Source organism: Leguminivora glycinivorella, chromosome 9 (assembly GCF_023078275.1).
Source record: "Leguminivora glycinivorella isolate SPB_JAAS2020 chromosome 9, LegGlyc_1.1, whole genome shotgun sequence".
NCBI classification, from domain to species: domain Eukaryota; kingdom Metazoa; phylum Arthropoda; class Insecta; order Lepidoptera; family Tortricidae; genus Leguminivora; species Leguminivora glycinivorella.
Genome location: NC_062979.1, coordinates 11,248,787 through 11,263,906, shown reverse-complemented (window position 1 = coordinate 11,263,906; position 15,120 = coordinate 11,248,787). Strand labels below are relative to the sequence as shown.

At 36.8% G+C, this 15,120-nt stretch overlaps 1 protein-coding gene across 2 annotated transcripts in view; it reads left to right on the top strand.

The window, feature by feature from the left end:
* The window catches only part of LOC125229463, a 60,762-nt gene that overhangs the window by 30,595 nt on the left and 15,047 nt on the right, over positions 1 to 15,120 (top strand). For both annotated transcript variants that reach the window (XM_048134307.1, XM_048134308.1), the window contains exon 3: positions 1,744 to 1,869. In XM_048134307.1, the coding sequence (XP_047990264.1) occupies positions 1,744 to 1,869 (126 nt within the window). The remainder of the gene's footprint in view (positions 1 to 1,743; positions 1,870 to 15,120) is intronic.

Sequence of the window (15,120 nt, the reverse complement as noted above, 5' to 3'; positions counted from 1 at the left end):
AAATGGTTAATGTTCTTATAATATCAGACAGCAGCACTGTACGTGAATGTCGAGTAGAAGAATCTTTGGTAAAGTGTAAACATAAATAATCTTTGATTGTATACAACGGGCCTCCTTACCTATAAACGCAGCCCACGGCGGGCTGGGCTGCGCAAATTTTCCTCATGGTTTTTCCTTACTCTCTTATTGAGCAAAAATGTTGCTGTATTCAGTAGCACGCTAACGTTACAAAACCCCTCAATTAGATAAACCGCAATAAATATCATATACAAAGGTAATAATGATCAGGCCCCAGCACGGTATAATAAAGAGTACTATACAGCCTCAGAGTATCGTACAACAGCCTGTGTGGTGACGGGTTAAGAATTTCACCACCCCCTTTCTTCCCGTGGGTGTCGTTGAAGGCGACTATGGGATATGGATATGTTTACCCCTTTATGGGATACAGGCGTGATTGTATGTATGTGTCGCAGGGAAATGGCCAAAATAGAGATTTGACCAAATCTCTAAGGGATTTGATCAAATCACGCAGGATGTCAAAATGGCGAATCCATTTCATCATTTCTCTAAAAAAATTCAGTCATTTGACTAAATCCCTGACTCTGTTTAGTGAGATCACAAAATCGGCCAATAGACACGCCACGTTTTGTCATTTCACTAAATTTGTTTAGGGATTTGATAAAATCTCTGAACCACGACAGTGAGTTGACGAAACGAACTCAAAAATACAACTAGTTTTAATATTTCCCTAAACAAATTTAGGGAAATGATAAAGTCTCAACTGGTGATTTGATCAAATGTCTGAACTCCAGTTTCGTGAAATTACAAAGCCAAGAATCTAATATATCAATTAGATTTATTTGACTCTTGCCTTCGTCACTTGATTTGATTGAATCTTTAAGTAGATTAGTGAAATGGTAAAATTGAATCCGTTTTTAAGAGTTTTTGGTTTTCTATAAATAAGAAAAAAAATAGAATAAGTGAAGAAACAAAGCTAAAAATGTTTCATTTTAAATTATTTTCATATTTCGAAATGATAAAACTAGTTGACTTTATAAGCTCGTTTCGTCAACTTACTGATGTGGTTCAGGGATTTTATCAAATCCCTAAACAAATCTAGTGAAATGACAAAACGTGGCGTGTCTGTTGGTCGATTTTGTGATTTCACTAAACAGAGTAAGGGATTAGTCAAATGACTGAAATTTTCTAGAGAAATGATAAAATGGATTCGCCATTTTGACATCCTGCGTGATTTGATCATATCCCTTAGTGATTTGATGAAATCTCTGTTATGGCCATTTCCCTGCGACATATGTATGTATCGTACAGTATGGCCACTTCCGCTCCCCGCTGAAAGTGCCGCCCACCCGCTCTCGGTTACCTCACAATTACCGCCTGTCAAAAACGCGAACAGTCGATCTTTTATATCTCACTCATATAAGCGTGGTAGGTACACGTTCACCTACACGACCTTAGAATGTGGGCTAGGAACGCGCCTCTTTCACATATTTGATCGCCAGTGTCCGAGACATGCCCCATTACGAGACAGGTACAAATCCTCTTGGCAATCCAGTCGTGATAGCAAGGGGCGAAATTTCCAAGGGAACTGAAATACAGTTTACAGTTTAAATTATAATTTTAGCCCTTAATCGCCCATGGGTTATTGTCATAGGCCACTTACCCCGATCCGACTTTTTGTATGTATTGTTGTTCTAAGATTTTCAATGTGATGTTGATTTTCAGGTGGTCCCACCCGATGGTGGCTGGGGCTGGGTCATCGTGTTCGCATCCTTCATGTGCAATGTTGTCGTGGACGGCATCATATTCTGCGGAGGCATGCTCAACGATCCCATCAAGAAAGAATTTAATGTGAGTCAATTTAAATTATATAAAATAGGTAATATTTGAGACATATTGGATATTCTAAGTATATCTGGAACTGCAACTTGACAAAAAAATTTTAACATCGAAATGTCGTTCCTTTCAAATCAATAGGTAGATATGTGTTAGAAAACGGGACGACAACGCGACACCAAGTTGTTGCCATTTTTACTTTTTACTCTTTTTTGGCTTTTAGTTATGTAGTCATTTTACTTCCAGTTTTATAATACCTAATACATAAGATTGAGATATTTAAGATACGCAACTCCAACGATAGAATCGTAGAATTATAGTTTTCTTTCCCGTACAATCAAGAGGAAATTTTATTAATTATATTAATGAAAGGATTTTATTACTCCAATCACAACGTGTAGATAATTAGATATCTATTAAAGAAATTACTGTTGCCCTCTGTGACCCGGTTAGTGGTCACTATCAATGCGTATTTATATATGTAATGAATGAACAAGACTTTGAATCTGCAGCAATAAGTGTAGGTTAGATATCAAGAAGTCTCGTGCATATCCACGTGTTTCGAAGCCAATATACTTATTCAATTGGCCAATTAAAATAATCTGAACTGCAGACAGATTTAAAAGTGATATTTGTTACTGAATTACCAGTTTTAAAAAGTTACTATAGGTTAATGTTTAAGGTCAAACCGAAATGACAATCAGTATACTGTATACCTATTTGTAGACGAGATTTAGTAACAATTAAGTGTGAAATAAAACTATGGAAACGGATTATATCGCTATAATTTATAGCACAATAGCACATCCCATCCCGACATTAACCGATTGTAATAACCAGACTTAAAAATTTAAATTTGTTTAGGTATGCTTTCATATTTTTTTACGTGGGTAGTTTTGCATGGTTGTAATTTTCCGCCGTCACCCCGTTGACTTCGAGTTAAGAGTCGCTGAAAGGGTTGCAAATCGTCGCGATAAAAAAAACCTGCTTTATCCATTCCCATAAATTTATTTCATGAGTGTTGGTATACACTATGACTAATATATTTACGAGTATAAAATTGGGTTCGGAATTCTAACATAACGTAACTCATATCATATATGTGTCTGCGTCTGCGCATTTAGTTTCATGTTCAACCACACCCGCGGCGTCGTCACTTACGTCATGGTCGGGCCTCCATATTAATTCGTGGAGAATTGGCAACTAATTTATGACTACCACGTGATCTTATCAATATCATGATCATGACCTCTGACCATTTTGTTTGTAACTCTTGCTATCGAAAAACGAACAGAGATCAAGTTGAAGGGCGTTATAAATATTGCGTCATCGACTTTAGACTTTTTTGCCACTTTTTATGCAAATGTCTGGCCATTAACTACACAGCGTAACAAATTGCCATGCTCATTGCGTATTTTTAACATGGACGTAGTTACTCGGTTTTTGACCGTCTGAATCTTAACCTTGTGTTCTTTTACGTCGTTTTTAAATTCCTTGTTATAATTTGTATCTCCATACTCTATTTGAATAAACTATTTTATGTTAGTAGATTACATCTTACATCATATTATTCGTCAAATTTTGTTAACCATACTTAAGGCTCATTTAGACGGCGCGCGAACTCGCACTTGATTTAATATACTTGTATTCGTTATGCCACATTGTAATCAAATTCGCATGCGATATCTCATACCATTTAAATCAGCACTTAATCACAAAATACGTCATAACAACAAGACCTAAGTTACTATTTAAGTATTTACATCCTGTTAACATCTTGTCATGGCTGAAGTTATTAATTAAGACTAAGACAATCGCGCAGATCTAGACCGAACATCACAATCGCAACGCGCGATCATTCCGTTCATTACCATAACGCTAAGGCCAAGGTCTGCGTCGGCGCTCGTTCCATTCATTCATTCACTCCGTTCTCGTAACCGATCATGTAATTCCTAAATACTATTTGTAATAACACAAGTCAGTCAACTTTGAATCCTAGGTCATTGTAGAACCTTTTCACAGTAAACGTAGCCTCGCACCTCGCACACATAGTATAAGCTTTGCTTAGTTTGAGGCTAGGTTGATGTGTGTAAGGTGTCCCCCAATATTTAAAAAAAAACCGGCCAAGTGCGAGTCGGACTCGCCCACCGAGGGTTCCGTACCTACAAAACTTTTAGGTTCTCTAATGAGCATAATTGTGTTTAGCGCCACCTCTCGACGAATTCGCGAACTAATTAGCCCAGCTTGCGTGAGGTATTTTATAATGTTAACCAAATTCAACATTTTTTATTTTATTTCAAAAAGGATCGAGTATTATAGAGAATGACTGTCAAAGTAAGATGTGTAATCACAGTGCATAGAGTGCCATCTCTCGACACAAGCTTAAAACTTTTGAACCTCAGTTTTGACAATTTGGCCCATATTCTTAGCTTGATATGTTTTAAAATGTCAAATATTAATATAAGCGCCATCTAGCCGAGAGTACCCCAAAGGTGTATCGCCATCTAGCTCACCGTACCTTTTTCTGTATGGTTTTGGGGTACGTTTTTTTCTTAGACTTTATCGGTCTTTACGAAGTTATATAGGTCTTTGTTTTATTTTAAAGTAGGTGTTTTATGTAAAATTCCGTAGCTATAAATTTTAACACCCTTATTCATAAACGTACACTAAAGTATCCAGCCGATAAAGTTCGTTTGTCCCTATCTATCACACCAATACGTCGGAAAGGGACAAACGAAATTTATCGGCTTGATAACTTTAGTGTACGTTTATGAATAACGGGGTAAGTAAGTAAGGTAAACATCAGAAAGGGTGAGTAAAACAATCTGAAAGGTTCTAAGTTTTACTTAAAGGTTTTTTTAATGTAATCCAAATTTGGTTATGGTAGCTGAAAAAGTATACAGAATAGTATAACGCAAGTTTCTAGCGGGAAATTACTAAATAAATATTATTTAGTAAATACATTATCTATTGTTGTATTTTGCCTTGGATCTTGTAGTACCTGTAGGTACTCTTGTATATGCGAACTAAAGCCAAGCGATAAAAGGTAGATGAATAATGTCAGATTGTACGACAACGAGAGACGTGAGCCGACTGTGCGAATGAGTCGCGCTTTCTTACGACAGAAATTGCTTGACAAATATATCGGGTGCACCTGCCCGGTAAATAATGGACAACCTTTTAACCACCAAGAGGGCACCTTACAGAAAATCGACATTAAGGTTTAGTAAAGTCGCCTGGTTTTCGAGATTTTCACACTTTTTAAAATTTTAGGTAGTAGGTATTAAAATTTTAAAAATTGTGAAACCTTAAAGTCGATTTTCTGGACCAGTATAAGGTGCCACTCTTGGCAAATAAGGGGTTAAAAGAAAACGAAACTATGGCGTTGCAGTGACAGGTTGCCAGCCTCTCGCCTACACCACAATTTAACCCATATCCCATAGATTTTCTGGACCAGTATAAGGTGCCCTCTTGGTGGTTAAAAGGTTGTCCATTAATTACCGGGCAACCTGTATAATATCAAATCGTACGAGAGCAGCGAACGTGTGCAGGCAGCGAAGGGAGCCGACCGCGCGAATGAAGCTAGGAGCATACTACACGGACGTCCGTCGTAAATCGACCGCGACCGCGACCGATCAGTGTGCACGGAACAAAACATCCAGCGAGCCAGATTTCGATCGGACGTCCATGCGCTCAAGGCCACGTCCACGTCCGTCGACCGACAGTTTGCACGGTTATGTGTAATTTCATTGTCCAGATTCCCGTCCGCGGTCGATTTACGACGGACGTCCGCGTAGTATGTTCCTAGCTTGATGAGTTCGCGCAGCGAATCCCGCGTGACATCGTCCAATAATTCGTCCATCGACAATTCGACACCCCTCCTCCCTCCCACCCGCCCGCAGCGGCGCACGGTGTCTCCGCCCGCCTGTGTATCGTCCTTCAATTTCTTTACATATCGAAACTTATTACTGAAGAAGAAGGTTCAAAATTGAATGAATACAGGTGTATAGATATTTATGTAGCTGACCGTACGATAAAAAGTATAATTCATACACTTAATTGTAAAAATGTAATGTATACGGATTAATGAATTTAATGTAGATAAGTAATTATTGATATATGGCAAAACGAAAGAAATTGTTTACACCTCCCTCCGCAAATAAGTATCTAATGATAATTTTTAATTTATCATGTTACTTCACGTACCTATTTACGTACTTATTTTAAAAACCCTAAAAATGTCTATTGAGTTTCTGCCACAGACCACCATGTGGTTTCTGCATATTCTGCGCTGTGCATAGAATTTGCAGAGAGCGCACGCGGCCACCGGCGCGGCGCCAGTGGACGCGTCTGTGTGCGTGAGCTAGGTATGCATACAACTACAACTGCTGTAGGCTATATATGTCTTGCGTGGGCGACGGTCGCGCGACCGTCGCCGTCAGGTCTCATCGCATCGTCTACTTCCATATCGATAAGGTTTGATTTCGTATGTGTCACATCGTCGTCGCGCGACCGTCGCCCACGCAAGCCATCGGCTTATCAGTCGCGGTCGTCAGCCGCGTCCGTCAGACGCGTCCCATAATTTGTTTCAAGCTTTATACACAAGTTTTCCTTTCAATAGCAATAGCTAACGTAACGCTTGGCTTGAGTAATAAAAACCTGTATAGTTAAATTAATGAAATATGTATAAGTAGGATATTGAAATCTTCTTTCTTCGTTGAGCCATCACAGCTAACTTTAACTTACAAACGGTCTTAAGCACCTGCACTTCTGAAGGCGCTTAAGTCATTTTTGCTAATAAAAAAAACCACAACGTTCTATGAACATTGGTCAAGTGCGAGTCGGTTTTCGACTTTTCCATACAAAGAACTCATGAGCGCCTGAACGACTATGATGGCAAAGTTAACGTTTCGCACTTTCAAGACTTTACGTATATATCTCGGAAACGATAAGAGATAGAGCAAAATGGACTTCAGATTTGGGCTTTCGGTGGCACAAATTCTATATTTTCGTCAACAGACACCTTTTTTTGGACCGATTTGAATAAAATTTTGCTCAGTCAATTTATAAACGGTCTTAAGCGCCTCCTTTTTAGTACGAACTTAAGTCATTTTGTACAAATGAAAAAAAATTGAACAAGTTCTAAAAAGAAAAAGACAGAAATGAATTTCTTTATACCTGACCAACTCGCTTACATAATTTTAAGACGTTTAGTAACTACTTGCAGCGGCAGTGAGTGAAATTCGCAATCTGAGTTTTTTTCTCTTAAGTCCGACTTACGCTTGACTGCAGATTTCTAATAGGTTTTCCTGTAATCTACATGGAGAGGGCTATCTCGTGTATTTTTTTGAAAATTTTACGCTAAGTACTTTCGGAGATAAGGGGGGGGAATGGTCATTTTTTGCTTATTTTCTTAAATTACTTCTAAATTACAAAAACAAAAAATATAAAAAAAATATATTTCAGATGCTGATAAAATGCTCTTTCATTTGATATGTAACACAATATAGTTTTAATATCTTTGATTTTTAATTTTCAATTTTACCCCCCAAAAGTGACCCCTGTGACTAAATTTCATTTAATTAAATTACATGTCCGTCTTTGGGCCACAGGTTTACATACGTGTGCCAAATTTCAAGTAAATCGGTCCAGTAGTTTCGGAGAAATCGGCTGTGACAGAGGGACAGACAGACACGCGAGTGATCCTATAAGGGTTCCGTTTTTCCTCTTTGAGGTACGGAACCCTAAAAAAGTCAAAGTAGAATATATAAAGCAGGCTGTTAATAAGACAGGGTTATAAAATTGACTAGAATTCAAATTGGTAGAACTTACTATTATTTCTGGAAGTTTCTACTTTACGAGCACATAATTCGTAACAGGGCCTTGTCGTTAAATGTTGCTGTGTTTACACAAGTGCTGCTTTTTACTAAACCAAGATGATGTGCGATGGAACTTATAAAAACACGTCTTTAACCTCGAATGTTTTGTGAGTAACGATTTATTTATACATAATATAGACACGCCTACGCAGTCAGGGATGATGAATAAATTGAATTTAATGATGGTTACCTATTTTTAAATTGTAACTTCAGTAGTTCATAACGTACGCACGTACGTAGTCAGTCGACTAGGTACATCTCGCACAGCCATGGGTAGTCTGACCAAGCTCCTATAGTAATTTATTGTTCTAACATTTCAAATTGTCTTTTCGCGTTTGCTTGTCCCTGTTACAATATTTATTAATTTTATTATTCATGATAACCACGTTTCGCTTCTCTGCTTATGTACAATACACTTTTTTGGCTGGGCAGTCGCTTTCTCAAAAGTATTAATGCAATAGACCGTACCGCAATCCTCGTATTTAAGTCCAGGGGCCCGTTTCTCGAAAGGTACAAGCCTTGTATTACAAGTGCGCGAACTGTCAAATCGTATGGGTTGTCATGGAAACACACTTGTAATACAAGGCTTGTACCTTTCGAGAAACGGGCCACAGGCGTACCTACTTGTAAAAACAAGTACCTACTTACAAATTATATTCAAAAAGAAAGTTTCCAATTTTAAATCGGAAAAATTGGCCTGGGTCTTACGAGGTTACTACGCTGTCAGTGTACCACGGGTTTCTCCGTTCTCCGAATATCGCTAACGTGCTGGGAACCTAGGCGCCGTCGGAAGCTAACGGAAGATGAATAAAAGAATCGTAATAGGACCAATGAAATAACCACTAATGTCAAATTGTCGTCCTCCAGAATGGCTGGGTACGATCTCTTTGAGCCAAATTATACAAGGCCATCAATCTACATATGTAGGACTAGGTAGGGGAAAATATTCAAACACTTGCTTTATTTTGCTTTTTTAAGATATAAGTAAAATAATTAAAAAGTTGTAGGTATTTAATGTAAAAATTAGAAACAAATCATTCATTCATAACCAAAAAAAAATTCAAACCTGATCCACTGTTATGTAAAAATTTAAATCAGGAACCAGGTAAAGAAAAACTAAAATCATAATTTTCTTTCAATCCTTATTAACACTTGCACCACTTTCCTTTTTAGTGACGAAAATAAAACATACCTACATAGGTATTCAATATTTTCAAAACATTATTCATATTATTATTTTGCTGTTGTTAAATTTCTTAGTAAATAAAAACCTCAATCTCACTCGCCTTCACTTTTTACTATAAAAAAACGAGTAGGTACATAGGTACAGTCGAGTTCATTAATATGTGTACATTTCTTCCCTTTCACGCGCTGCAATAAGTGTACACATATTTATGAACTTGACTGTGCGAGTACGAAAAATGGTTCCCTAACTCCATATCCTTTATGCACTTGTGCATTAGCAGTAGGTATGTTATGTACATTTTATTGCGCATAGGTTACGCCTGAAAAATGCACTTCCACAGCCTTCAAAGCCCGTAGAAGCCATTTAGTATTTTACGGTGGGTTTTTATTATTTGTATGTAGGTATTTAAATACAATAGTGTCAATGTCTTTTTTATTTAGGGAAATTTTATAAATTACAAAAAAAGGAAAAACCCTTCTAGACTCGCTGTTTTGCTGTAACGTCATACTTCTGAACATTTCCTCCTCCTCTTTCTTAATATCTCGTAACGCCCAGTTACTCAAGGGCTGTCCCCCTTTACTAGGCGGAGGCGGCATATTTAGCCATCAGACAGTCCACGTCATTCGCCATTTTCGCAAGAAGTGTGTGCGTATCTAAAAGGTAGGTATATCCTTATTTGATTATGCGAAGTTTGTACGTCACTGAAGCCTGAGGCAGACAATTAATTGTGCAAGTTATGGCGCTTCGTAGCGACTTGACATTGGAAATCTACTCGACGGTTTTGTTAGGGTCGACAAAAAGTGGATACTGAATTGGAAAACCTTTTTCATCTACCTATTTGAGTAATAGGTACCAGTAATTGCTCCACAGTTTTTTTTTTCGCCAATTTATTATACTGTCTACAATTGCTGATTCAAGATCTCCTCGATCCATAAGTAATTTCTATTTATGGTGAATATACACTAAACCCGGCGATAAAACGGATCACATCAATAAGTACCTATTGTAAATACATACCAACATGTTTCATACCTTACGGAATAGACAAAACTTAAATTACTGCAATTGCTCCTGACTGAATGAAGTAGACTCCTTTTCTTTCTATTTTTTGGTGGAATCTAATTAAAGCTGAAATTTATGACCACCCATCGATACGTGGGTTAGGTTAGGTTATTTGAATGATTTCTCATTATTTCAGGTATCGATTTGTTATGATTATGACTTGCTTACTCATAGTTTCTATTTTTATTTTCAACTAGCTTTTGCCTGCGGCTTCGCTCGCGTTAAATTTGCGGAATGCTCCATACATCCACCCCTGATTTTAGGGAAGTGTGGGGTTAGAAAGAGACAAAAAATAGCCCTCCACCTCCATCCTCCATCTCTTCAACTATGGCCACTTAAAAAATCACGTCAATTTTTCCCTCCGTATTGCCGTGAAAGTCGGATAAACAAACAGACACACTTTCCCATTTATAACATTAGTATAGATTTCAAAAACAGACAACCCTAGTTCACCTCGTGTGCACATTCGCGGAGAGCAATGGCCGCCATGCAAACTCGAGACGTGCCGATTTACTGGGGACGCTATTGCACAACACCCTGCATTTTATGATTAAGCACTGAGATTTGGCACAGGTTGTTCCTTGGGTGGCCCTGAGTAGATAAAGATCGGGAGGCATCGAGAGCCCCCCTTAATTTAGGACGGAAGAGGGGGGGAAGGCTGGCGCCGCCGCGCTTCCTTTGAAACCATATTTCTCTAAAACTATACAAAATAGGGCATGCGATATATCATTTTCGGATAAATGAAGGACGAGGAATTCATTTTTGGAACAAAAAAAATGTATTTTAGAACAAAAATACAAAATAAAATGGGAAAATCTGAAAACGAGATTTTTTTTTATACATATTATTGCACATTTTATGAAAACTGTAATGGTTTTTTCTAAAGAAAAAATATTATTTAATAGCTACATTTATCTAGTTTTAGAAAATGTATAATTTGTTATAGAAATATATTATAGGACGAGTGATAAAAAATAATTTACATCGCCCGATAGGGTGATTTGAATGCTCATTTCAATAAGTTTTGTCAATTATTTCAGGTATAATCACTATTTTTAACACACGAAAGCCGTAATCATTGTAGTTTATGGCTATTTTAGTGATTAATGTACTTAAAATAAAAAAAATACAAAAATTTTAAAAAAATATTAAAAATGTGATAATTTTTTTTAACATTATCCTATTTTGTTCTTTCTACACAATATATATCTAAAAGCAATAAATATCAATAAAAAGCCACATTTATACAGTTTATAAAAATATATAGTTTGTTACATAAATATATTACGAAACGCGAGATAAAAAATAATGAAAATGAAAATTTTAATGTACGGGTCAGCTTGCATTATTCGATGAGGTGAGGTACGAGTAAAGGTACTACCCGCTATGCAGTGGAGTTCGTCTAGTAATACAGAAATATACTTATTCTAATAACGTTTACACATGTAGGTATATCACGACCCAGTACAGAAAATTGTAAAAGTCCTATAATATAGTTTATTTTGATTGTAAAATAAAATTGCATGTGACTTATATTGCAAAAAAAATGTCTTAATCACGTTCTCCTCTCCTAAAGCAGTTCTGCATGCATAGGCTTGAAGATTTTTTAGTTTACTAGCAGAATTTAGTTACTTCCTTTGGGCCCCCTTAAATCGGTTTTACCCATCCATAAAAGATAAAATAAAAATCGTCATATTCTTCCTTTCAGTATCAATGATAGTTAGTTATTGCGCAATAGTGCCACAAAAAATAAACTAGATTCGTATTAGCATTAAACATTAATGATTTTTGAACTAGGACATTGCTTTTGTACAAAGGAGAACCTCAAAAAATGGTCTGACTAGACGAAAACATGTGTATCGGGGCTAGTACTCAAGGCTCTCAAAAAGTGTAGCTATTTTGAGTTATTCAAATAAAACAACATGAATAGTCTGAATTTAATTATGTATATATCACAACATCCACTGCATAAGCACATCAGCTCCGAACATTTAATTTAAAAAGTCTTTTTTTACGGTTGCACCTTACGCGGCACTGTTTATTACACCTGCATCCGACAATTTCGAGGCATGTTTCTGCAGCAACAGGCAACGTTGCGGGCAAGTAGGCCCCCAAATCCCAATTGTTACAGACTTTCGTCCAGCCACAAGTAGCAAATAATGGCAAATTTTGAATTGGGTTTAGTTGACCCCATAAATGGACACCTTGATATACCTATAACCCTTACAAAAATGGTGCAAGGCAGCTTTTGTCGGTGAAATGCTGTTAATTTGGCGGTCTTTTTTGGTTAATAACTATTTTCGGCACTCGTTAACCAAAGTACAGGACGCAGATCTGGAATAATAAATATGTCAAGTAAGAATTATCCATAAATTATGCAAATCATATAGATAACTACTATTTCACAAGATGTATTAGGATCAGATGTATATATCTGACCTATCATATCAATCGATCATTTCATGTAATATAAATAGTTAAATTCAGACTATATAGGAGTATGTTGTTTAATTTGAATTACTCTAAAACTAAATAACTACACTTTTTGAGAGCTTTGAGTACCTTTACCTCACCTCATCGAATCATACAAGCTGACCCGTACCGTACATCAAGATCGCCCTGCCACGTCACTTTCATTATTTTTTATCTCGCGTTTCGTAATATATTTATATAACAAACTATATATTTTTATAAACTACATAAATGTGGCTTTTCATTCATATTTATTGCTTTTAGATATATATTGTATAGAAAAAACAAAATAGGATAATGTTATAAAAAAAGTTATCACATTTTTTTTAATTTTTGTATTTTTTTATTTTAAATACATTAATCACTAAAATAGCCATAAAATACAATGATTACGGCTTTCGTGTCTTAAAAATAGTGATTATACCTGAAATCATTGACAAAACTTATTGAAATGAGCATTCAAATCACCCTATCGGGCGATCTAAATTATTTTTTATCACTCGTCGTATAATATATTTCTATAACAAATTATACATTTTCTAAAACTAGATAAATGTAGCTATTAAATAATATTTTTTATTTAGAAAAAACCATTACAGTTTTCATAAAATGTGCAATAATATGTATAAAAAAAATCTCGTTTTCAGATTTTCCCATTTTATTTTGTATTTTTGTTCTAAAATACATTTTTTTTGTTCCAAAAATGAATTCCTCGTCCTTCATTTATCCGAAAATGATATATCGCATGCCCTATTTTGTATAGTTTTAGAGAAATATGGTTTCAAAGAAAGCGCGGAGGCGCCAGCCTTCACCCCCTCCTCCCTCCTAAATTAAGGGGGGCTCTCGATGCCTCCCGATCTTTATCTACTCAGGGCCACCCAATGAACAACTGTGCCAAGTCTCAGTGCTTAATCATAAAATGCAGGGTTCCCATACAAGACATAGCAATAGCGTCCCCAGTAATTCGGAAACAGCGAGACATTGTTACTAAATTAGCTCGCCGTATTCAGTCAGTACGTTTGCCATTGCACACACGAGATGAACATTGGCTAGCTATTAGAGTCTGTTCGAATAGAAGAGTTGTGGAATCTACATTCTCACCCTCTCCCTTCTCCTCTCTCCTCTTGTACATTCTCATGACTCTTCTCTTTCGGCACAGTCAGTCTAAGTTTTTTTTTTTTTTGTATAGTGGTTTTGGGACTTTAGAGGGAACCTCTATCGTATCCACAACATTATCTTGACGCCGGGATGTCCCGAAGTGCATTTCAAACCAAACATAAGTAATCTAAATTTGTTGATCTGCTAATACCTAGTACTACTATTGGCAACGTGCATGAAGGTGTGGCGATGTTTGTCACGTATACCTAAACGCAACCTTGTGGAATGTAGCAGGGGCCTTTGAAACTGATTCTACCCCAATAGATTTTACACAGGAGAGCCGAAAAAATATGGCAACAACACTACTAAGTGCACGTAGCTTTGTATTTACGAAGAAAAAAATCTGAATAAATACCTAGTTGGTATATCTTGAAATCCACTATCTCGTGAAGCTGTCGATGTTAAGGGTTTCAGAAAAAAATTGGATTTTATAAAAAAATTCCGACTTTTCATTACTTTTTCTATAAGATTAAATTATTTAGTCTAAATTTTCATTATCTGGGTTATATTAGTAACTTCATAGCACTGTTAATTATAATATAAACTTTCTCTCGTAAGATGCGTAAATTTTCCACGGACCGCGTGGAAAACTCATTCCAGGGCACATGCGCGTTTATTTATTTAATATAATTTGTATAAACTTGCTCACGAGTGGGGAAAGGTTACAGAGTAACAATTATGTATCGAAGAGCACATAATCTGAAGAACAACCTATTTTGGGTCATTTCAACCAAAAATAACTTTACTAATAGACTTTGTGAACCTATAGGGTAAGTGCGACGGGTACCTAAGTACCTATTATCAACTAGTTTCGAAACCAATTCTAAGCTGAGTTTAAAAATCGATGTTTAATATCACATATGTGGGGTAACCCACATAATTATTCAAACAATTTCAGTTTTTTCAGGACACCAGAATCTACTACATAAATATGAACCAGGTTTATCTGAAAACTGTTCTGATGGCGTGTGCGTGAGCAGAGCGCATGTGATACCTACAATAATAACTCATTCCTTTCACACTTTTGTGAGCATTCGTTTGTTTATTTGAAATAATGGATTTCTACTTATCTCCCGACCTCTTATCCCATCTACATGGCAACCGGCCAGAGGTAATAATGCGATACTGCGTGCAACGCTACTGTAATCTCGCAGCACAATTGCACGAGACTGTCACTCTGTTACGCGTGTTTACTCCCGTGGACCTATCATCACGCGATGTTCTTAATAGCAGGGACATGTTGTAATACCTCTGGCGACGGCCCAAGATCTAACTGTGCTGGCGTCTAGTTATTTTGAGACAATAATGTCGCTATGTGTGTCCGATGCACTTCGGTTACACATAAATAGGTACTGTTGCGTGATGCTTTTTGCGAACGTATGCAGAATTAAAACTATGGCATCTTCATGATGACGACGGAAAGGAGATATCCCTTAAGGGCCACTTGACTTGCAACAACCACTTACTCGTAACTCAGGGTTAGTGGGCTGTCATCTGTCAAATTCCATA